Genomic DNA, 25,761 nt, shown 5'->3' on the forward strand with positions numbered 1-25,761 from the left:
ACCAATATAAATGTGGTAGAGAATATTGATACAAGCTGGGTACACGCCTTCATGATGTCAGAATGATTTGCCGTTTCGTAATGATAAATCGTCCACATTGTATAGTGTGTACACACGATTGCACACTCCAGCGGGTCATCAGTGACAGAAGATATTGCTAGTGACCCAGTGCAGTGTAAATGCAGGGTGGAATAATATGTTGTTCAGTCCTTCATATGTGTACGCCCAAGTCTCCACTGGCCCGGACCGAATACAATTTGCCCTGATTATGCCTCATTGTGACTTCAGTCATTTTGCTTGTCTCACTACTTGGCTGGTGTAAGTACAATGACATTATTTCATAAAATAAAAATACTACAGCTGGTCCATATGCCTTCTGTGAGCCTGCTATCTCTGTTCTCTCGCCCTAGGACTGTCCCTGTTCCCTTATCTCCATTTTTCCCACCCGTGACTCTGACCCTGTCTGTATGCCCACTCAGTGAGTACAGGGCTCACAGAAGGCATCCCAACATATAAATGCCGGCGGTTAAAATACTGGCAGCTGTATCCAGACGTCTGTCAGAATTTAGTTGCCGGAACGCTGAAAGTCTGAATACCGAACATAAGTATGTGGCTGAGGGTGAGCTGCGGGGGAGAGGTTAGGGTTAGGCTGCGGGGGAGAGGTTAGGGTTAGGCTGCACGGGAGAGGTCAGGGCTAGCCTGCAGGATGGGAGTGTAAGGCTGCAGGAAGGGAGGATTAGAAATTGTATGTGTGTGTGTGTGTGTGGGGGGATGTTAGGGTTTGGCATTAGGGGAAGGGTTAGAGTGCGGGAGAGGAGGGTTAGGCTGTGGGGGTTAGGGGGAGGGTAAGGAGTAGGGTTAGCCTGCAGGACGGGAGTGTAAGGCTGCAGGAAGGGAGGATTAGAGATTGTGGGGAGGGGGCGCGAGATGTTAGGGTTTGGTATTAGGGGTAGGGTTAGGGTGTGGGAGGGGAGGGTTAGGCTGCAGGGGAGAGGTTAGGGTTAGCCTGCAGGACGGGAGTGTAAGGCTGCAGGAAGGGAGGATTAGAGATTGTGTGTGCGTGTGTGTGTGTGTGGGGGGGGTGTTAGGGTTTGGCATTAGGGGAAGGGTTAGGGTGTGGGAGAGGAGGGTTAGGCTGTGGGGAGTGGGGGTTAGGGGGAGGGTAAGGAGTAGGGTTAGCCTGCAGGACGGGAGTGTAAGGCTGCAGGAAGGGAGGATTAGAGATTGTGTGTGTGTGTGGGGGGATGTTAGGGTTTGGCATTAGGGGAAGGGTTAGAGTGCGGGAGAGGAGGGTTAGGCTGTGGGGAGTGGGGGTTAGGGGGAGGGTAAGGAGTAGGGTTAGCCTGCAGGACGGGAGTGTAAGGCTGCAGGAAGGTAGGATTAGAGATTGTGGGGAGGGGGGGGTGGGGAGGGGGCGCGAGATGTTAGGGTTTGGTATTAGGGGAAGGGTTAGGGTGTGGGAGGGGAGGGTTAGGCTGCAGGGGAGAGGTTAGGGTTAGCCTGCAGGACGGGAGTGCAAGGCTGCAGGAAGGGAGGATTAGAGATTGTGTGTGTATTTGTGTGTGTGGGAGGATGTTAGGGTTTGGCATTAGGGGAAGGGTTAGGGTGTGGAAGGGAAGGGTTAGGCTGCGGGGAGGGATAGGCTGTGGGGAAGAGGTTATGGTTAGCCTGCAGGAGAGGAGTGTAAGGCTGCAGGAAGGGAGGATTGGAGATTGTGTGTGTGTGTGTGGGGGGGGGGCTGTTAGGGTTTGGGCATTAGGGGAAGGGTTACGTTGCGGGAGGAGAGGGTTAGGGGGAGGGTAAGGAGTAGGCTTAGGTTCTTCTTACAGATAAGTGTCGATATTATGACAGTTGGCATGCAGCTGTTGATATTCTGAACGTCTGCATCCAGACTGTCAGGATCCCGTACCCAACCCCAGAGTGCTGTTCGCTTAATTCACCCCCTGTGCAACCCATCGTTGCTTGCTTCTACCAGCCCTAAAGCGTCTCTCTATGCTACCCTCTGCTTCCTTTACCCTTTCACTGTTTTTGTTTTTTATTGTGAATATGGTTATCTTATGCATTTATGTACTCGTGCTCTTATCACTGTACTCCACTGTGGACACCTGGAGGTGCCCTAAAAATAAAAGTGAATTAGAATAATAATTTAATGCACTCTACAATTGAAAACCTCTTATTAGCTTGCCTGGATTGGCATCGATATTGTGCATACCATTCTTCAACAGCTTGCGCCTAAGCCTGGTGTACTGACTACCTACACTGGGTTGGGGCTGAAATGCCGGCAGACGGGATACCAGCGGTCAGAATACAGACCGCGGCATCCCGCCTTTTAGAAACCTGAGCATTCTACACCTCGCCCCCTGAACCTCCCTTACTGCAGCCTAAACCGAACCCCCCTCCCCCCCGGTGGTGCTTTAACCGAACTCCCCACCCCCCTGCTCAGCCTAACCCTAACAATAACCCTCCTTTGGGAGTGACTAAAACCTAACACCCCTTGCCCGCAGTCTAGCCCTCCCCGCACAGCCTAAACCATGGTGCCAGCACCGACATTCTGATCACTGCCAGGATTACGGAATCTGTATTTCACCAGCTGGGATCCAGACCGGATCTCCCTATACTGCCAAGATGGGGGAACACGGGAACAACATTTTCATATTTTGCACTGAAGCGGCTCAGTTTCCTAAAGCCGTCTCCATAAACCCATTTGCCTGCAGCGGCGGCCGCAATGGAGGCACATAAACTAACCAAACCGCTAATATACAAACTGCACTCCTGGAGGAAATGATACAAAGCTACAGCGCTCCTCATCCGAATGGAAGGCTTAATAAAGGGAAATGATCCTCAGAAGACTACCCTAAAAACAAATAAACAACCAAAAATAATACAACATATTTCACCTAGTGTGTGGTAGACATAGAACGGTAAGAATAGTATGTTTACTAAAGCTCCTGTAGTGTTTAATGTGAAATCATACTAGATATTCTCTTTGATCTGGCAGAAACATATACTTAGAGAATTTTACAAGCATGCGTTGAGGAATAATTTTGTGCTCTGTTTGGCTGACATATTTTGATAGCTTTGTGACAGCAAATTAATGTTCTTTTTAAACAGGGTAATTACATAGTAAAACTACTGATGTTTAGAGAAACCCTGAAAGACTTCACAGTACACGTTTCCCTCTCTCTCACACTACAAACGGGCTGGGGAAGAAAGACATGAAATCTAGACACACATTTGCCTTTGGGATGCGGAAAAGAAGGACACGTTCCTCTTTGCTGAGATGAGGACAAATTGAACAGATATTATAGCCAAGAACACATTCTGTATCGGCTTGTGAGGTCCAAATGACAGGTGGAAAAAATCCAGAAATTAAAGGGATGTTTTACCCAAAACCAAGACCTCAACATAATAATAATAATAATAATAATAATAATAATAATAATGTATTTGCAATAGAGTACATAATTAGTAAACAGTGGGTACTAGCATAAATCATCGGGGGGGTTAGGTTTAGGCTGCAGAAGAATGCTTACGATTAGGCTGCCAGGGGGGTGAGGAAGGTTAGGGTTAGGCTGCGGGGATGGGGACTTAGGGTTAGGCAGCCCCAGGGAGGGTTAGGGTTAGGCTGCCGGGGAGGTAGGGTTAGGTTTAGGCTATGGGAACGGGTGATTTGGGTTAGGCACCACCAGGAAAGGTTAGACACCACTGTGGAGGTATAGGGTCAGGCTGGGGAATAGGAGGGTTAGGGGGTTTAGAGATTAGGGATAGTATACTCACCTACTAGGTATAAGGATCCTAAGCGTCGGGATGCTGCTGTCGTTATTCTGACTGCCGGCAGCCCAAGCGCGGGGCTCCCGATACCATCCCGTTCGCATGGGTCAGGGGAAAAACATGCTAATATGATTTCTCTGCAAAGTGGAGCGTGATATGTGTGTGCTATATAAATATCTGCTAATAAATAAATGGAGCGATATATGTAAACAATAATAAATACAAAAGACCTAACTATACTTTCTCCACCAAATTCTTACCTTCAAGCCGGACCACCAGTGGCACCTTAAGTTCCAGCTCTCGGCAAGCCTTCGTTATGCCATTAGCTATAATAGCACAATTTACTATTCCGCCAAAAATATTAACGAGGATTGCTTCAACCTGAAAGCAGAGAAGATTAGAACTTCATCAGTCAATGTAATTCACCAAACTTTGGCCAATGGCATTGGTTCATCAGACTTCATATTTTCCACTAACTTATACAGTAGCTCCCTTCACTATCATTGTAAGTACTAAATTAACAAAAAATAAACAAACTATATATATATATATATATATATATATGATCCACATAGTGGGCGGCACTCAAAGACTTTGCAAACGAATAGGTGAACAAGCTCCGCAGGGCAAACTTTTAATGTAACGTATCGGGGTATTCTCCCCTTCCTCAGACCAAGGGGAGAATACCCAGAAACGTTACATTAAAAGTTTGCCCTGCGGGGCTTGTTCACCTATTCGTTTGCAAAGTCTTTGAGTGCCGCCCACTATATGGATCATATGAAGCAGTGACGCAAAGTTCTGAGGGAAGGCACCTGAGCAGGACAAACGTAAGTCCGGAGTTCATTCTGGTCTCTCTCTCTCTCTATTTATATATATATATATATATATATATATATATATATACATATATACATATACACAAACAAATCTAGAAAACCACAGCACTCGCCACCCCAGAAGCGGGGTGCAGTGTCTGCACTCACCACTCATAGGGTGGGGTGCATGCAGCCCATGGCCACCAACCCAAATACATACAAACAGAAAGTTCAGCACTCACCATAGCAAGCTCACTTATCCTCACAACATCAATAAATAAATGATGGGGGTTTAGTTAGTGAATTGGCCAATGCACGGAAGCCTGCAAACCGCTCGCCAAGGTACCCCACCTTGGCCAATTCACTAACTAAACCCCCATCATTTATTTATTGATGTTGTGAGGATAAGTGAGCTTGCTATGGTGAGTGCTGAACTTTCTGTTTGTATGTATTTGGGTTGGTGGCCATGGGCTGCATGCTCCCCACCCTATGAGTGGTGAGTGCAGACACTGCACCCCGCTTCTGGGGTGGCGAGTGCTGTGGTTTTCTAGATTTGTTTGTATATTGTGGGGTTAATCTTTGGTTAACTCTTATTAACCGTGGTCACAGGCCTTTTCATGCACCCCTGTGTAATCTCATTTGTTGTAAACCTGTGTCAGCTGCTCCTTAGTAATTTATCAGCCAGAGTCAGGTGACCAGTGTACCTTTAAAAGCCATAAGATGTTTGACAGATACACGTTAAACCTAGTGGGCATGTGTGCAGTTATATTGTGTGTGATACAGTTGCCAGGTTTTAATTTTTGAGACTTTGTGATAGTGTAGGACCTGCATGAAGGTGGGGTACCTTGGCGAGCGGTTTGCAGGCTTCCGTGCATTGGCCAATTCACTAACTAGACCCCCATCATTTATTTATTGATGTTGTGAGGATAAGTGAGCTTGCTATGGTGAGTGCTGAACTTTGTTTGTATATTATATATATATATATATATATACATACACACACACACACAAAGTTGGGTCCATGTTTATCTTGGCCTTTAATAGGATAAACTGAGACTGGCCAGTTGGACTTAATCCCCTGCTGTATTGTTCTCTGTATTGTATTGCAGCTGAGGACAATAGATGAAAGATTTATGTAAATAGACCATGAACACTTTCGCCAATAATAAGTACAGTAGTGACACAATTTCACATATGCACATGGAGAAAGCGGGCACAAGCAGGGAGATCTGAACGGATCCCTCTTCGCACTTTGGAATTCCTTCCCACAGGAATCTGAATATGCATCGGGTCCCACAACCAAACTCTGCAAACTTTGCTTATGAAGTTTTGTGACTGTAGATTCTCATATTAGTGTATGGGGATGGCGTTCCACATGTAGGATGCTAGGTAAGCTGAAGAGGTCAGTGATACCTCCTGCATTACCTATAAATAGACCCCTAAATTCGTTACCTTGGATGACGCTGTGTGCAGTGGTTGGAAAGATCACAAATTAGCGACTGTTTGAAATTAGATTATTCAGTATGAACCATAATATACAGACATTTCCTCATACATCACGCCTCAATATGCCATGCAGCACGCCATGCCTACTGAGAGGGAGCCGCCAGGTCCCATGAACTCTGCTAGCGTTGGTTGCCTTTTTTTCCTAAAAATGCGTCTTAGTTGCAACTGTGCTGAAATATTTTGTAGATGACACTTGCACATCTGTGTGTGCTTGAGTCTGTATATGGTGCACAAAGGAGCTTGGGATAGAAAAAGGCTGCGGTTGCTGCACTGTAGCACTTTGTATGCAGGTTCAGAGACTCACTCGTACACAGATATAGTAGTGTTGAATATTAATTTAATCAGAACAGTCTCCTGGTGCGTTCTAGCTGCATCGTGTTGTGACCAAGACGCATTTTGGCAAAGAAGGCATAAAAAAAGAGGCCAAATGCTAACAGTCGCACGGGAATTGGCGCACCGAGAGGGGCTGTTTGGCGTGACTGCAGCAATGAAGGACACATAAAACTACACCACTGTTGTCTCCATCCAATTATCTTGGCGTGTAAATCACTATTACTGCCCATAGTGCACATTACTGATAGCATAGGGCAGTCATGTGTTTAAAAATCCTTACTTATCATTCAGATATGACCTCTGAAAGTGAAAAATCACAAGTGGGCAATTCTATCCCTGAGGGTCATGGTTGGGAGCCACTGAAGTAGGCTCACTATACACCATTATGCCCCACGAGCTGTGTATAGAGGAACTAAGAGCATTTACAACCTTTGAGAATACACAGGGTATGCAACCAGTTGAAATTATTTTGGATTTACTAAGACGTATACTGGTTGACAACAATTGGTGATGAATATCTTATCCAACAGCCTGGTACAGAAATGGAACAGACTGCAGTTGAAAAACAATAAAACATATGTAAAATAATTTACTGATTTCAGAGGTAAGGGTTGAAAAAACATAAGTGAATCTTCCAAACTCAATGTGACAATTAAAAGACTCCGTTGTTAGTTCACAGTCCGACTGTGATTTTAAAAATAGCTGCAGGTAGTTGAATATACAGTGCATCTGGAAAGTATAGTGCTGCACTTTTTCCACATTTTGTTATGTTACAGCCTTAATCCAAGATGGAATAAATTCATTTTTTCCCTCAAAATTGTACACACAATACTCCATAATGACAACGTGAAAAAATTTTTTTTTTTAGATTTTTGCTAATTTATTCAAAATAAAAAAAACTAGTAAATCACATGTATATAAGTATTCACAGCCTTTGCCATGAAGCTCAAAATTGAGCTCAGGTGCATCCTGTTTCTTGAGGCACAAATCTGGGGCAGGGAACAGAAAAATACATGCTTCTTTGAAGGTCCCAATAAGCACAGTGGCCTCCATCATCCGCAAACGGAAGAAGTTCGGAACCACCAGGACTCTTCCTAGAGCTGGCCGGCCGTCTAAACTGAGTGATCGGGGAGAAGGGCTCTAGTCAGGGAGGTGACCAAGAACCCAATGGTCACTCTGTCAGAGCTACAGCATTTCCCTGAGGAGAGAGGAGAACCTTCCAGAAGGACAACCATCTCTGCATCAATCCACCAATCAGGCCTGTATGGTAGAGTAGCCAGACAGAAGCCACGCCTTAGTAAAAATCACATGGCAGCCTGCCTGGAGTTTGCCAAAATGCACCTGAATGAATCTCAGACCATGAGAAACAAAATTATCTGGTCTGATGAGACAAAGATTGAACTCTTTGGCGTGAATGCCAGGCGTCATGTTTGGAGGAAACCAGGTACTGCTCATCACCAGGCAAATACCATCCCATCAGTGAAGCATGGTGGTGGCAGCATCATGCTGTGGGGATGTTTTCCAGCAGCAGGAACTGGGAGACTAGTCAGGATAGAGGGAAAGATGGATGCAGCAATGTACGCACACAGCCAAGCTATCACACAGCCAAGCTAAGCACACAGCCAAGCTAAGCACACAGCCAAGATATCAAAGGAGTGGCTTCAGGACAACTCTGTGAATGTCCTTGAGTGGCCCAGCCAGAGCCCAGACTTGAATCCGACTGAACATTTCTGGAGAGATTTGAAAATGGCTGTGCACCGACGCTTCCCATCCAACCTGATGGAGCTTGAGAGGTGCTGCAAAGAGGAATGGGCGAAACTGCCCAAAGACAGGTGTGCCAAGCTTGTGGTATCATATTCAAAATACTTGAGGCTGTAATTGCTGCCAAAAGTGCATCAACAAAGTATTGAACAAAGGCTGTGAATACTTATGTACATGTGATTTTTTCGTTTTTTTATTTTTAATAAATGTTGTCATTATGGGGTATTGTGTGTAGAATTTTGAGGTTAAAAATGAATTTATTCCAGTTTAGAATAAGGCTATAACATAACAAAATGTGGAAAAATGGAAGCGCTGTGAATAATTTCCGGATGCACTGTATATCAGTGCTGAACCTGATATAGACTTCTTTACTAGATTATACAGTGTTGTCATTTTTCACTCAGGTAAGTGGATTTAATGTCAATCTCCTTACTCCAACAGGTAAGTAACTCTGCTGATGTTACTCCTTATAATGCAAATTGATGCAGGTGTGGAGATGATCTTTAGTAATCTTTGTCCACAATAACGGTGCACAGTCTTAATAGAAAGTCAGCTGACACCTTTCTGCACAGGCTGACAAGCTGCTACGATGTACAGCTTTTATCAGTATGCGGTGTGCCGTATGATATCAAAAGTGTGCAGCTTTATTCAAAGTGACGCTCTTTACTTGCAAGTCTGCACTTCTGCAGGCTTTATAGCGGCAATGTGAACCAACAGGACTTCTGGTTAGTTCAGCAAGGCCACCTTGTTAGCTTCCCTGACGTGTTTCGCTGTTTAGGGAGTTTTATCAAAGAGTGGCTTTATATAGTAAACATAAGAAATAAATTGGGTCGTTTATACATATGTGTGTTTTTTTTAAGCCATCTTTTTAGCCATGTAAAATGAATTCTAATAACTTTATAAGAACAGCACTTTAAGACAGGATCCGGCCAGAAGGGGGAGGGGTTAGGCACACTCTCAGAGGGTTAGGCTGCGGGGAAGGGGGTTAGGTTCAGGAGTCATCGGGGAGGGTAAGGCTGCGTGTGAGGAAGGGTTAGGTTTAGGCTGCGGGGAGGGAAGGTTAGGGTGCCATTGGGGGGAAGGTAAGTATACTTACCTTACCCTGTCGGGATTCAGACTATCAGGATGCTGCGTTCTGGATTTTGACCACCAGCATATTCTATCCAACCACTTTATATACTGGCGCAAGCTCCCCTATTTTTAGGAGACTAACTTTTTTGAGTACGTGACCATAGGCTTACTGTTGTGCATATTTATATATTTTAATTAGAGCCTTGAAAAATAAGAATTTACTTACCGATAATTCTATTTCTCATAGTCCGTAGTGGATGCTGGGGACTCCGAAAGGACCATGGGGAATAGCGGCTCCGCAGGAGACTGGGCACAAAGTAAAAGCTTTAGGACTAGCTGGTGTGCACTGGCTCCTCCCCCTATGACCCTCCTCCAAGCCTCAGTTAGGATACTGTGCCCGGACGAGCGTACACAATAAGGAAGGATTTTGAATCCCGGGTAAGACTCATTACCAGCCACACCAATCACACCGTACAACTTGTGATCTGAACCCAGTTAACAGCATGATAACAGAAGGAGCCTCTGAAAAGATGGCTCACAACAACAATAACCCGATTTTTGTAACAATAACTATGTACAAGTAATGCAGACAATCCGCACTTGGGATGGGCGCCCAGCATCCACTACGGACTATGAGAAATAGAATTATCGGTAAGTAAATTCTTATTTTCTCTAACGTCCTAGTGGATGCTGGGGACTCCGAAAGGACCATGGGGATTATACCAAAGCTCCCAAACGGGCGGGAGAGTGCGGATGACTCTGCAGCACCGAATGAGAGAACTCCAGGTCCTCCTCAGCCAGGGTATCAAATTTGTAGAATTTAGCAAACGTGTTTGCCCCTGACCAAGTAGCTGCTCGGCAAAGTTGTAAAGCCGAGACCCCTCGGGCAGCCGCCCAAGATGAGACCACTTTCCGTGTGGAATGGGCTTTTACAGATTTTGGCTGTGGCAGGCCTGCCACAGAATGTGCAAGCTGAATTGTACTACAAATCCAACGAGCAATCGTCTGCTTAGAAGCAGGAGCACCCAGCTTGTTGGGTGCATACAGGATAAACAGCGAGTCAGATTTTCTGACTCCAGCCGTCCTGGAGACATATATTTTCAGGGCCCTGACTACGTCCAGCAACTTGGAATCCTCCAAGTCCCTAGTAGCCGCAGGCACCACAATAGGTTGGTTTAAGTGAAATGCCGAAAACACCTTAGGGAGAAATTGAGGACGAGTCCTCAATTCCGCCCTGTCCGAATGGAAAATCAGATAAGGGCTTTTACAGGATAAAGCCGCCAATTCTGACACGCGCCTGGCCCAGGCCAGGGCCAACAGCATGACCACTTTCCATGTGAGATATTTTAACTCCACAGATTTAAGTGGTTCAAACCAATGTGACTTTTGGAATCCAAAAAAAAAAAACTACATTGAGATCCCAAGTGCCACTGGAGGCACAAAAGGAGGCTGTATATGCAGTACCCCTTTTACAAACGTCTGAACTTCAGGGACTGAAGCTAGTTCTTTTTGGAAGAAAATTGACAGGGCCGAAATTTGAACCTTAATGGACCCCAATTTCAGGCCCATAGACACTCCTGTTTGCAGGAAATGTAGGAATCGACCCAGTCGAATTTCCACCGTCGGGCCTTACTGGCCTCGCACCACGCAACATATTTTCGCCAATTGCGGTGATAATGTTTTTGCGGTTACATCCTTCCTGGCTTTGATCAGGATAGGGATGACTTCATCCGGAATGCCCTTTTTCCTTCAGGATCCGGCGTTCAACCGCCATGCCGTCAACGCAGCCGCGGTAAGTCTTGGAACAGACAGGGTCCTTGCTGGAGCAGGTCCCTTCTTAGAGGTAGAGGCCACGGATCCTCCGTGAGCATCTCTTGAAGTTCCGGTTACCAAGTCCTTCTTGGCCAATCCGGAGCCACGAATATAGTGCTTACTCCTCACCATCTTATCAATCTCAGTACCTTGGGTATGAGAGGCAGAGGAGGAAACACATACCCTGACTGGTACACCCACGGTGTTACCAGAGCGTCTACAGCTATTGCCTGAGGGTCCCTGGACCTGGCGCAATACCTGTCGAGTTTTTCCCAACGGTTTATAATCCTGTGGAAGACTTCTGGGTGAAGTCCCCACTCTCCCCGGGTGGAGGTCGTGCTGGGGAAGTCTGCTTCCCAGTTGTCCACTCCCGGAATGAATACTGCTGACAGTGCTATCCCATGATTTTCCGCCCAGCGAAGAATCCTTGCAGCTTCTGTCATTGCCCTTCTGCTTCTTGTGCCACCCTGTCTGTTTACGTGGGTGACTGCCGTGATGTTGTCCGACTGGATCAACACCGGCTATCCTTGAAGCAAAGGTCTTGCTAAGCTTAGAGCATTGTAAATGTCCCTTAGCTTCAGGATATTTATGTGAAGTGATGTCTCCAGGCTTGACCATAAGTCCTGGATATTCCTTCCCTGTGTGACTGCTCCCCAGCCTCGCAGGCTGGCATCCGTGGTTACCAGGACCCAGTCCTGAATGCCGAATCTGCGGCCCTCTAGAAGATGAGCACTTTGCAACCACCACAGGAGGGACACCCTTGTCCTTGGTGACAGGGTTATCCGCTGATGCATCTGAAGATGCGACCCGGACCATTTGTCCAGCAGGTCCCACTGGAAAGTTCTTGCGTGGAATCTGCCGAATGGGATTGCTTCGTAGGAAGCCCCCATTTTACCCAGAACCCTTGTGCATTGATGCACTGAGACTTGGCTCGGTTTGAGGAGGTTCCTGACTAGCTCGGATAACTCCCTGGCTTTCTCCTCCGGGAGAAACACCTTTTTCTGGACTGTGTCCAGGATCATCCCTAGGAACAGAAGACACGTCGACGGAACCAGCTGCGATTTTGGAATATTGAGAATCCAATCGTGCTGCCGCAACACTATCTGAGATAGTGCTACACCGACCTCCAACTGTTCCCTGGATCTTACCCTTATCAGGGAATCGTCCAAGTAAGGGATAACTAAAATTCCCTTCCTTCGAAGGGACATCATCATTTCGGCCATTACCTTGGTAAAGACACGGGGTGCCGTGGACCATCCCTACGGCAGCGTCTGAACTGATAGTGACAGTTCTGTACCATAAACCTGAGGTACCCTTGGTGAGAAGGGTAAATTTTGACATGAAGGTAAGCATCCTTGATGTCCCGAGACATCATGTAGTCCCCTTCTTCCAGGTTCGCAATCACTGCTCTGAGTGACTCAATCTTGAATTTGAACCTCTGTATGTAAGTGTTCAAAGATTTTAGAATCGGTCTCACCGAGCCGTCTGGCTTCGGTACCACAATAGTGTGGAATAATACCCCGTTCCCTGTTGCAGGAGGGGTACCTTGATTATCACCTGCTGGGAATACAGCTTGTGAATGGCTTCCAAAACTGCCTCCCTGTCAGAGGGAGACGTCGGTAAAGTCGACTTTTGGAAACGGCGAGGGGGAGACGTCTCGAATTCCAATATGTACCCCTGAGATATTACCTGAAGGATCCAGGGGTCTACTTGCGAGTGAGCCCACTGTGCACTGAAATTCATTGAGAACGGGCCCCCACCGTGCCTGAGCTTGTAAAGCCCTAGCGTCATACTGAGGGCTTGGCAGAGGCTGGAAAGGGTTTCTGTTCCTGGGAACTGGCTGATCTCTGCAGCCTTTTTCCTCTCCCTCTGTCACGAGCAGAAAAGAGGAACCTTTTGTCCGCTTGCCAACAAAGGACTGCGCCTGATAATACGGCGTCTTATTTTGAGAGGTGACCTGGGGTACAAACGTGGATTTCCCAGCTGTTGCCGTGGCCACCAGGTCTAAAAGACCGACCCCAAATGTCCCCTTTCAAAGGCAATACTTCCAAATGACGTTTGGAATCCGCATCACCTGACCATTTTACTGGTAGAATTGGACAACGCACTTATACTTGATGCCAGTCGGCAATTATTCCGCTGTGCATCATGCATATATAGAAATGCATCTTTTAAATGCTCTATAGGCAATAATATACTATCCTTATCTAGGATATCAATATTTCCAGTCAGGGAATCCGACCATGCCAACCCAGCACTGCACCTCCAGGCTGAGGCGATAGCTGGTCGCAGTATAACACCAGTATGTGTGTAAATACATTTTTTTTGGATACCCTCCTGCTTTCTATCAGCAGGATCCTTAAGGGCGGCCATCTCATGAGAGGGTAGAGCCCTTGTTCTTACAAGCGTGTGAGCGCCTTATCCCCCCTAGGGGGTGTTTCCCAATGCATCCTAACCTCTGGCGGGAAAGGGTATGCAGCCAATACTTTTTAAGAAATTATTAATTGTTATCGGGGGGAAACCCACGCATCATCACACATTTTATTTCTCAGATTTAGGAAAACTACAGGTAGTTTTTCCCTCACCGAACATAATACCCCTTTTTTTGGTGGTACTCGTATTATCAGAAATGTATAAAACATTTTCCATTGTCTCAATCATGTAACGTGTGGCCCTACTGGAAATCACGGTTGTCTCTTCACCGTCGACACAGGAGTCAGTATCCGTGTCGGCGTCTGTATCTGCCATCTGCCTGACGGCCTATGAGACGTCTGGACAGGCACAAGCTGAGTAGCCGGCTGTCTCATGTCAACCACTGTTTTTTTATATAGAGCTGACACTGTCACGTAATTTTCAACAGTACATCCACTCAGGTGTCGACCCCCTAGGGGGTGACATCACTGTTACAGACACTCTGCTCCGCCTCCACATCATTTTCCTCCTCATACATGTCGACACACACGTACCGACACCCAGCACACACACAGGGAATGCTCTGATAGAGGACAGGACCCACTTAGCCCTTTGGGGAGACAGAGGGAGAGTTTGCCAGCACACACCAGAGCGCTATATATGTATAGGGACAACCTTACAATAAGTGTCTATCCCTTATAGCTGCTTATATCTGTTATTTTGCCAAATAAGTGCCCCCCTCTCTTTTTTACCCTGTTTCTGTAGTTGCAGGATGCAGGGGAGATTCTGGGAGCCTTCCTACCAGCGGAGCTGTGTGGGAAAAATGGCGCTGTGTGCTGAGGAGATAGGCCCCGCCCCCTTCACGGCGGGCTCTTCTCCCGCTTTTTACTGGAAAACTGGCAGGGGTTAAATACATCCATATAGCCCAGGAGCTATATGTGATGTATTTTTCGCCAACTAAGGTAAATTCATTGCTTCCCAGGACGCCCCCCCCCCAGCGCCCTGCACCCTCAGTGACCGGAGTGTGAAGTGTGCTGAGAGCAATGGCGCACAGCTGCAGTGCTGTGCGCTACCTTATGAAGACAGGAAAGTCTTCTGCCGCCGATTTATGGACCTCTTCTTGCTTCAGCATCTGTAAGGGGGCCGGCGGCGCGGCTCCGGGACCCATCCATGGCTGGGCCTGTGATCGTCCCTCTGGAGCTAATGTCCAGTAGCCTAAGAAACCCAATCCACTCTGCACGCAGGTGAGTTCGTTTCTCTCCCCTAAGTCCCTCGATGCAGTGAGCCTGTTGCCAGCAGGTCTCACTGAAAATAAAAAACCTATTTAAACTTTTACTCTAAGCAGCTCAGGAGAGCCACCTAGATTGCACCCTTCTCGTTCGGGCACAAAATCTAACTGAGGCTTGGAGGAGGGTCATAGGGGGAGGAGCCAGTGCACACCAGCTAGTCCTAAAGCTTTTACTTTGTGCCCAGTCTCCTGCGGAGCCGCTATTCCCCATGGTCCTTTCGGAGTCCCCAGCATCCACTAGGACGTTAGAGAAATACAAGATATGATTTTGGCACAGAATTGGGTTTCATGTGGTGCCAGCTACTGCAAATATTGTACTTATATGGTGAATACAAGGAGCAAGTATATTCTTTACATATTTTTTAAAAATTCAATATTTTAAGAGAGCTGTGAGTGACATATTTTTGATATGTCTTGACACCAGTGAAATGTGTACAAGCTCAATCCTTTGGACAGTTACGTAACATTTACATATACCATCACTCCAGGCAAAAGGGATTAGAAAGATTTTCAGCTTGCTACCACCCTGTATAGAAAGCAGGAGCAGCACATCTGTATAGCGCAGAAGCATTTACTTGTATGATCGCTCCACTTTAGTTTCTCTGTGTGCGATTTCTTGGCGTTCCCACTTGGAACACATGAGAAGATCTGCATTAACACTAATTGGCTGCATCTATGGTGCTGTTCACTGTATGGGTTTTCCTTTAGCTGTTCCCACTTAGATAATGCTATAAGTACCCAGATCAATGTTGTTATGGTTGTATGATGCCCATTTGCTCAGCTTGATGCATTATTCATCTATAGAGAAGCGAAACATTGATATTATGGACTAACGGTATCTGAATTAAAGTAACTTTTCTGGCCTGAATTGGTGATTGCCCTTTCTATCCTTGACCTCCATGGTCACTGAGGTAGCATCCCATATAGATGCTTGTTTTGAAAATGTGAATGAAATCTTTACATACTGTATATTGACTGATCTACCTATCTATATACAGACATGTCCTCATAGGGTGTACTACGAGTTTCCGCCCGCTCTGGATCCCAGCGCCCAGCATAATGGTGCCGGCATCCCGACCGCCGGAATTCCGGCAGCGGGGCGAGCGCAAAAGAGCCCCTTGTGGGCAGCGCGCGGGCACGGTGGCGCGCCACGCTTTTTATTCTCCCTCCAGGGGTGTAGTGGACACCCCAAGAGGGAGATTAGGTGTCAGTGAGCCCTGGGATCCCGACAGCCGGTATAGCTAGTGCCTCCCGTCCTCATACACCTAGCCTCACCACGCGGCACGAGTGAGCCGTGCCAAGTTTTGTGTCTTTTTCGATTGAATGTTTGTCTTTGTCACAGTGTGATGTGACAAAACATAACACTCTGTATACAAATTCAGACTCTGTTGCACACATATCTAAAAGTGGCACATATCAAATTAATCAGCACAGTCTCATGAAGCATTTTTGATGCATTGACTAAAGCGCCCTACACATTGGGCGACGGCAGCAATTTGGACGATGAACGATCTGAAGGACGATAGTTTTCATCCAAATTGTTTTGCATTGCAAAATGACAGGAAACCAACAATGAACGGCCGTGGGGATGCGCATCGTTCATCGTTGGTGCCTACACACTTAATGATATGAATGAGCGATATCGTTCATATCGCCCGTCACCGTCGCCCAGTGTGCAGGGCGCTTTAGACATACATTTAAGCGACAAAGACTTTGGCGCAATACCCGTCGCGCTGAGATGGGGTGTTTTTTGACCCGGCTGCAGCAATAGTGTATAAGGACTCATCCTTATAAATTGCATGCATTCCCATGTATGCTTGACATGGTATGACAGAATATAACGCATTGAAATAGTGTGAAATATTTATGGAGTGATATTGTGTTTATTATCTCTGTACATTATCAACAAGGAAGCAGCTGTGATTTGTGTTACACCTTTTATAGTAGCTGCATATACAGGAAAATATGTAGTGTCGCATTTGCTATCTGTGAATGAAGTCAGAGATCTCAAAATGATCAAACGGTGGCTAATAAGGTTTCTTTGTGTTTAGGCGCGACGCAGTAAATACATTACTAGCACAAAAGCCCATTTAATCAACATCTGAGACTGTGTTCTGTCTTAGCTGACATGAAAGTTCTCACCTCCTCCCATATCTATTCTCAGTGCTCATCAAGGGATTTGACAGAAAGATGCTTTTTTTGTTTGTGCGTGTTGAGAGCGCCTGACTTAAAAGTCTAGATGATTTATGCGGTTCATGGATGAAAGGTACAAAAAACAGCAACAAATAAATGAAGGGGGTGAGGTGCAAAATCCTGTAGGTAGAGCACGTGAGGCTTCTGGCGTTAATTAATACTAGGATGGTGAGCTATTCCGTACATCTAGCTCTTGCTGTAAATCCATAAAGCGCAACGGAATATGCTGCGCTATATAAGAAACTGTTAATAAATAAATAAAATAAATGTCCATAGAGTAGATCGATCTGACGATTTCTAGTTAGGTTCAGACAGCTCATCGTGAGCCTCACTATGGGGTCTATTTATTAAGCCTTGGGTGGAGATAAAGTGGACGTAGTTAAAGTACCAGCTCCTGTCATTTTTCTATCCAAATCCAGCCTGTAACATGGCAGTTAGGAGCTGATTGGCTGGTACTTTATCTCCATCCACTTTATTTCCACCAAAGGCTTAGGGGTCTATTCATGAAGCAGTGAAAAGTGTGGAGAAGTGAACCAGTGTAAAACTTGCCCATGGCAACCAATCAGCTGCTCTGTATCATTTTATAGTATGCAAATTATAAATGGTACTTCAATGCTCACTTCTCCGCACTTTTCACTGCTTCATGAATAGACCCCTGCATAAGTAGACTCCCAAGTGCCTCATATCTGTTCACTCAGAGCTACTACAGAACAGTTTCCAGTTGGCCAAATTTGAAGGTAGTGAGATCTGGAGAAATCTGGTTGCCCAGTGGAAGGCCCTAAAGACCATATGATGAGGTCACAATATTTCCTGGTCCCCATCAGTTGGTTTCTGCAAGTAGCCAGTCCTGGATGTTTATGAGCATGCAGCCACTGCAACCCACAGCCCAGGTCCACTTAATCTGTCAAGTCCTGTAGAGCAGAAAGCACCACTTTTGATATCTAATGGCTGTTTCTGAGTTGGAAGCAATATTTAAAAAAGCAACTAACTCATAGTTGATGACTTTCTGGTTGCCTTCTTAATGTCTGCTCAGAGTAGAGCGGTGTTGTGGGTGTGGCTTAATAAGGGGGCGGTGCAGGGGCATGATGCAGCTAAGGAGGTTGTGCCTGGGACGTGGCTGCGTGATTATGTCATTGTAACCACGGCTTCCACTGTACAATGCCGAGATTACCGACACTGCGAAACGGGGGGACGTGGCTGGTGGGAATCCAGCAAAACCGGACGAGGACCTCATTGCCAGCTATAGGCAAGGTAGACAAAACGCTATCTTACAATGGCATTACCTAGTTGCAAACAGCATGGCATTCACCACTTGATAAATAAAGTTCAAATGCCATCCCACGGGGAGAGCGGTAAAGTACGCAAAGCAGGGTGAAGATGAAGAAGTGGAGACACGTCTATTTTGCTGGTGTTTACAGGTGGGGTAAAAAGGCTCTTTACGGAATTATTAAAGAGTAACATGATCAACAATCTTCTGTAATGCTCAAGTCAAAACCAGTGATGAATGAAATACAGTATAAAGACTGCAATCAGGTAACAATTGGGAGACTTAAGGCCCCGCTTGTCTGGCTCACAGATCTGCAGGAAGAATTTTAATCACGCACTTTAATCCAATCGCACAGAACCTGAACAGAACTAAACACTGGAAGACTGGAAGGAATTAGATGCAGCTTGTATAATTGATGACTTTATGCTTGGCTTTAATAATAAAAAAAAAAACTCTCTGTTTAATTAGAGAGGAGTCTAACAGGATTTAATCAATAACCAAGTGAGTCAGGTGGAGAATTCAATCCAAGGTTTTATTGTAATCTTATAAAGTCACCATGCCGGGTTGCTTCACCCCGTGATGTGATTCATTTATATGTGGTCAAATTTATGTTAACAATGTTTAGATTGTTTTTTTTATTTATTTACAGACCGACTTGCTGCCTGCCGCGCTCAATCGTTATAAATCATCTTTGACTGACAATTGTGAGATTGCCCGAATTCTAACACGCAGGAGGAAAGTTTAAAGTCCTTTATTTTTTGGGGGCAGGAGCCATTAGTGAATCAAAATGAAAACAAAACAAAAACACTTTTTTACAACATTTTACAGACGGTAACATTTTCGTGACTGCAGCATTAAAGCTGATTTTATTAAACGTTCATTCCAAAACACTAAAAACTCCAAGCTCCAACGTATCCTCGTGTAATGGACACATAAAACACACCGTATTTATGTAAACTACGGGCTGTTTGCGTTTATGGCTCTGTATCTCTGACCGCAGTTAGTCAGGGTCAATTGAGGAGGAATACGTTTTATACGTGTTGTAAATAACATAGTGGAAAGGAGGTCTTTTACGCTAATTTACTCTCTTTACAGCAGAGGTGTTATGCTTTTATACAAAATAAACAGAAACTAAAAAAAATCTTGTCCAACAACATAGTGGCTGTAACACTTAACAACCAATAAGGGATTACCATCTAACAGTATGCACTACACTGAACAAATCGGATGATTGGATTGGTTACTGTGGATTGCACCCCAGTCTTGTAAGTTATTAATGAACTAACGACAATTTGCACATATTCTGGACAGGTACAGATGTGTCCTCATACATTTTTGCCGCAGTTGTGGCAAACATCTGGTCCTGTGTGACAAGGCTTGTGCGGAGCGTCTTTTGTGCAAATGGGCATCTTACTAACAATGCTATGTGACTAAACTGCTTCACGGGACTGCACTGATTAATCTGATATGCGACAGACTCTAAGTGGTCTATTCATGAAGCAGTGAAAAGAGTGGAGAAGTTGCCCAAAGCAACCAATCAGCTTTGATGGAAGCCTTTATCAAGTACATTCTGTAAAATGTAAGGGAGATGCTGACTGGTTGCCATGGGCAACTTCTCCACTGGTCTGTTTATCCACTGTTCTCACTGCTTCATGAATAGACCTATGGGGTCTATTCATGAAGCAGTGAAAAGTGTGAAGTGAGCCAGTAGACAACCAATCAGCATTGAAGTAACATTTATAATTTGCATACTATACAATTGTACGGAGCAGCTGATTGGTTGCCATGGGCAACTTCTCCACAAGGTCACGTCTCCACACTTTTCACTGTCTGAAATAGACCAATATATCTGTATAGGAAGTGCTATGATGCAGCGGCTGCAAATTCGTTTTCATGCCAAGTTCCATTGTGCTTTGTATACAGAATCAGACTCAGTCGCACACAGATATAGAAGTGTTGTATATAAAATTGAACAGTGCAGACTTGTGAAGTGGTTTTGTGGCATCACATTGTGACAAAGAAAAATTTGCATGAAAAAGATGCCGGGCGCAAGCCGTGGCTCACTCTTTGCGCATGGCGTACTGAGGTTAGATTTATGAGGGCACGTCTGTATTTGGATACAAGGATTCATGCCTACATGATTACTGGGGAAGGGGGCACTGTAATGTGTCATAAATATGATCTGATCATTGTAATGTGAAGGGCACTATAATGTTACATATTAAGAACTGGGGCACTTTAATATGGCACAATATGAAATGGAGGCACTATAATGTGGCTTAATTTGAACTGGAGGGCAATCTAATGTGGTGCAGTATGAACAGTGGGCACTGTAATATGGCATAATATGAACTGGGGGACACTATGTCACAATGTGAATTGGGGGTACTGTGGGGTATAATGTGTACTGGCAGCCCTACAATGTGACATCATGTAAACTAGGGAACTATCACGGTTCAGACAATAAACTAGGGCACTACTATGGGGCATAATATTAACTAGGGCACTACTATGGTTCAGAAAATGAACTGGGGCACTACTATGGGGCATATCACTAATAACTGCTGCGGAGAGGTGCCGCTCAAGAAGCAATGGGACAGGGGGTATCCGTTCAGATGGTCGACCATGTTATGTTCGAGAGTCATTAGGTCGACCACTATTAGTTGAAAAAAAACTATGAGTTTTTGAACTTTTTTTTCTTTTGGGGAACTTTTCCATACTTTACGATCCACGTGGACTACGATTGGAACAGTAATCTGTGCCGAGCGAGGCACATTGCCCGAAGCATGGCGAGTGAAGCGAGCCATGCGAGGGGACGCAGTGCACTAATTGGGGTTCCCCGTCACTTTACGCAAAAAACAACACCAAAAAAAGTACAAAAACTGTCATGTGTCGACCATTTTCATGTGTCGACCATGTGTCCATGTCAACCATGCCAATGTCGACCAATAGTGGTCGACCTAATGACTGTCGACCATAACATGGTCGACCATTCATACCGGAACCGGCACAGGGGCCCCTTCAATATGTTGCTATGGGGCCCACAAAGTTTTGGTTACGCCCCTGACTGGAGATATTGAAACTGTGATGTGGGGGTGTAGCTGGACATATAAGGGGTGGCTTGACTATAGAAGATAGGGGTGTGGATTTTTTTTATGGAAAACCAACTCACACCCCAGATATGGCCAGCCACACCTCTGAATCATTGTTTTCACCATGTCCCGAATCATTTTGAAAACAGCTGCAAACAATTTACACATGTACATTGGGATGTAGCTAATATCCCAGCAGTCAGAATGCCGACTGCATGTCAACGGTCAGAATAGCAATGGATCCTGACAGTAAGTTCTGGGGTTGGTGTTAGACACTAGGGGATGGTTAGGGTTAGGCTGTGCGAGGTATGGGGAATCGTTAGAGTTAAGCTACGGAGTGGATGGGGTTAAAATGCCTGCTGTCACCATTCTGACTTTCGGGATCCCGAGACCTTCCCGTACATATATAGTACACAAAAATAACTATGCTCTTGTTTCTTATATTGTACAGTAATTCCAGGAACGAGAAAACCAAGCAGCCTTTTACAAGAGGATACTGATGAATAGCACAACATCCGGGAAGTTCGTTTAGATAGCGGCATTATTTAGTCACATTGTGCAGCGTAAGAAGTTTGCTAGAATTTCACGTGTTGTTAATACGCTGCCATATTCATTACTTAATAGAAACCCATTAATTTTAACTGTAAAAAACTCCAGGGCAAGGCTGCAGTAATTGCTTGCGTAGTTAACATTCTTGCAATCAGTATTATTGTAAGTGAAATTGCGTGAAGGATGAGGGAGTAAAAAGAAAGGAAATTAGTTCACATATAAAACTTTTTGCACACTTGACAGATTTCAGGGTTTCAAGCTAAAGGCATGCAGTGTTGAGTCTCAAGACTCAGCAGCAGGTCTCGTATAAGTTGGACGGAATACATTACTCCCTAGTAAAAAACAAAAATAAAAAGGTTACAGTCTGCCTTCTCTTCTGTCTGAAAAGGGCAAGAAATATATAACTGACTGAATAGCTGTTCGTGAACACGTGACATCCTATCATTCCTCTCTGGCAGAGAGAAAGCAGCCTCACTGGTGACCCCGAAGTCTGCTCTATATATTCACTAATAAGTCAAATGCCAAGCACCGGAGGGAGGAAGCTAGGTAGCACACAGTCACATGATACTGGCAGCAATAATTTGGACAGGCAGAGTAAGGTCGAACGATTAAGAACGTAAGGCCAGATGTATTTAGCCTAGAGAAGTGATAAAGTGGAAGTTGATAATGCACCAGCCAATCAGCTCCTAACTGTCAAGTTACAGGCTGCGTTTGAAAAATGACAGGTAGGAGCTGACTGTCTGGTGCGTTATCACCTTCCACTTTATTACTTCTCCAGGTTTAATATATCTGTCCACAGACTCAAAGCAAAATCATCCATTATGCACCCTAAGCTCTCACCTCAAGAGCTTTGAGTAGGGATGGTCATCAACGGGTCTACCACTGATGGTGTCCATTGATGATGAAATCGGTGGCTTACAATGATGGCAGGAAACCATCAGCAGGAGACCACCAATCGCCATCAATGCAGTGGCTGGAGGCGGGACTTAAGCCAATCAGGGAAGGAGTTTTGAGGGTCACGTAGGGGGACAAGCTGAGCTAAGTCTCCCCAGTGCCTGGGGATAAAAAATTTGTTTGCTGGACTGCTACGCTCTCTGCCATTGATGGTGAAGAACCACTGGATCTCCACCATCAACCATAGTTGGCAAACCAGTGATGGTTGGTATCATTGATTGTCAATGGCCATCCCACTTACTGGGCGACCCAGATTAATATGTATTATATGTAAAATTTTCCTTTTACAAACAGAGGGGAAAGAGGGCCCAAACCAGAATGTTGGAAGCTAATCCAACGTTGCTTAGATCTAGTCAAAGCCGACCTATAGCTATTATAGGCTTGAAGTGTTGCAACGTTAAAAAGTGCAAGACCTCGAGAAGATTGGGGGCAAATGTACACATGCTTATTTACATGTACCAACAGCTTGTATAAGGTGACGCAATACCACCCATATAACCCGGCGCACATGGCATTTTAAATCAGCGTTTTGGGCTTAGTTGGGCTTAGTTCAATTCTTAGTTATTTTTTGGATTCTTTATACGATCCACATCACAGAAACATTACAAAAGGCTCTATTTCACGTAAGCGTAACATTAGTTATGTCCCCTCCTTAAAACGTATACTGCAAATCCGGAATACACAATAAAGGTCATCAAATGTAGCCCCCAAGGGACGTCACTGGCAGACCTCCAGGATTATCTATTTAGAAGCAAGAGGTGAGAAAGATCTGATCATACTACAGCAGGATACTGTGAATCTATGTTCTCCGGCTGACTGTCTCTCTCGTGCTGGGCAAACAATGGCAACCGACTTCAAAGTGACGATCTCTGCAATAAAACACACAAGCGTCGGCGATTTCTCAACCCTTCAAATAAGAGGCAACGTATTGATGCTACTGACACTGGTCATGCATTTGAAGTATGGTATAAGGAGGCTCTGAATTGTGCGATGATAACATTCTGTCATCGTTAGCTGTAGAATTAATAGGGGGGGAGGGGGGGGCGGTATTTGTAATGTCTTATTTCCTAGCAGCGCATTTATAAATCTATAAAGAGGACGTCTAAGTGTCTGAGCCTCCAACATATGAGTCTACAGGGTATCCGGTACATCCCGGTCACCAACACAAAGGTTAAACAGAATGGCTGGGACCTTTCTGTTATAACGAAACAGATGTATCCATAAAAGTTTATAGTGTCATGCACTTTATTGTAGAATAAACTTGGCCGCGTCTGCATAACACGTGATCTGTGTTAGTGTTATGATCCAACCGAATACAATTGACATCAGTTGACTGTATAAACACAAATATAAGTCACCCTCCGTAAGACAGAATGCAAGAAAATTACAGCTGAAAACAATTTGTATCTATATGAAACCGGTATAACATTTGTCAGCTACAGCAGACCTCTGTTTGTATAACACATGATATATTAAAGGTTTTATAGGATTTAAAAATATACAATTTGATTGTCCTGGAAACAAATTTCCTTTGTACTTTTCTATACTGTTGTAGCACTACATCCATTTTCGATAATGGAGAAAGAAGATCCTGTCCCAAAAAAGGTTTTCGGCAGTATCCTCAAATGAAATCAGCGAGTACAGGGTCATTAAACGGAAGGTGACCCAGTATAAAAAAGTCAACGGATCAAGTTTACGATTTAAGATAAGGAAAATTACGTCCAGCCCTGGAATATGTGCAGACAACTTTGCTTTGTAACCAGTGGCTTACTGCCAAATCCTTTAACAGGTGACCGCCACTGAGAAGTCTACAGTGCTAATAAAACTATTCAAAGATTATACAAGTCTTAGCAACATTTGGATATGTTTTAAATGTTTATCTAACATTAGGTCAGATTTACGTGGGTCACGGAACAACCATATAGCATATAGCAGTCTGTCTGCTTTTATATAGGTCACAAAACCCCAAGGAGACTTCTACTATACTTTTACTACATAGCAAAGGTACACATTTCTTATAATACATGAGCAGCCGTCTAAGGGCCTAATTCAGACCTGATCGTAGATGTGTTAAATTTAGCACATCTATGATCAGTCACACTGACAATGCGGGGGGGGGGGGGGGACGCCCAGCACAGGGCTAGTCCGCCTCGCATGTCAGGCCTGACCCCTCGCACAAGTACAAAAGCATTGCACAGCGGCGATGCTTTTGTACTGAAAGAGTAGCTCCCTGCCAGGACAGCTCCTGCGCGCTGGCAGGAGCTACTCGTCGATGTGAGGGTCGCAGCAGCTGCGTGTGCCGTCACGCAGCTGGCGCGGCCCGCCCCCCCCCCGACGGTCCGTGCATGCCGTGCCCCCTAAACGGCAGCCAAATGCCGCCGGGCCACCCGCTCCCGCCCAGCGACCGACCGCCACTGCCTGTCAATCAGGCAGAGATGATCACAGGGCTGAGACAGCCGTCGGCTGTCTGGCATGCGCCGCAAATGCACAGTTCACACCTCATCGGCTGCTGTGCGAAAACGCACAGCAGCGATCAGGTCTGAATCAGCCCCTAAGTCCAAAATTAAAGCAAACATTATGTATTTCAAAAGTACAATCACATGCAAAAAAGGTGGCGCGTTCATTACCATAATTCAACATACTTCTGTTCAGTCTCCTAAGGCTGCTACTTAGGATTTATAGGTTGCTCTGTCAATCACAATCACCGATGTACTGATGACCAGAGAGACTTTAGAAAGCTTCTCTTATAAGCATGCTTGGCCCCACCCTCCTTCCTCTACATCACATGACCACTGAGAAGTGCAGTGACTGGCTATGGCTCAAAGATAGGATTGCAGTCTTCCTGTAGATGCTGAAACCAAATGCTTCTAGAGCAGTATTACCTGTAATAAACGTTATACATCTCTCTTTTTGCAAAAGTAATAATGAGAACCAGAA

General features: G+C 45.2%; 1 protein-coding gene across 1 annotated transcript in view; it reads right to left on the reverse strand.

Annotated features, from left to right (window-relative positions):
- SUCLG2 (succinate-CoA ligase GDP-forming subunit beta) overlaps positions 1-25,761 on the reverse strand; it is a 475,764-nt gene that overhangs the window by 42,363 nt on the left and 407,640 nt on the right. Inside the window, exon 10 of the mRNA XM_063940931.1 lies at positions 4,032-4,152. Within this exon, the coding sequence (XP_063797001.1) occupies positions 4,032-4,152 (121 nt within the window). The remainder of the gene's footprint in view (positions 1-4,031; positions 4,153-25,761) is intronic.

This window comes from Pseudophryne corroboree, chromosome 9 (assembly GCF_028390025.1).
Source record: "Pseudophryne corroboree isolate aPseCor3 chromosome 9, aPseCor3.hap2, whole genome shotgun sequence".
Classification (NCBI taxonomy): domain Eukaryota; kingdom Metazoa; phylum Chordata; class Amphibia; order Anura; family Myobatrachidae; genus Pseudophryne; species Pseudophryne corroboree.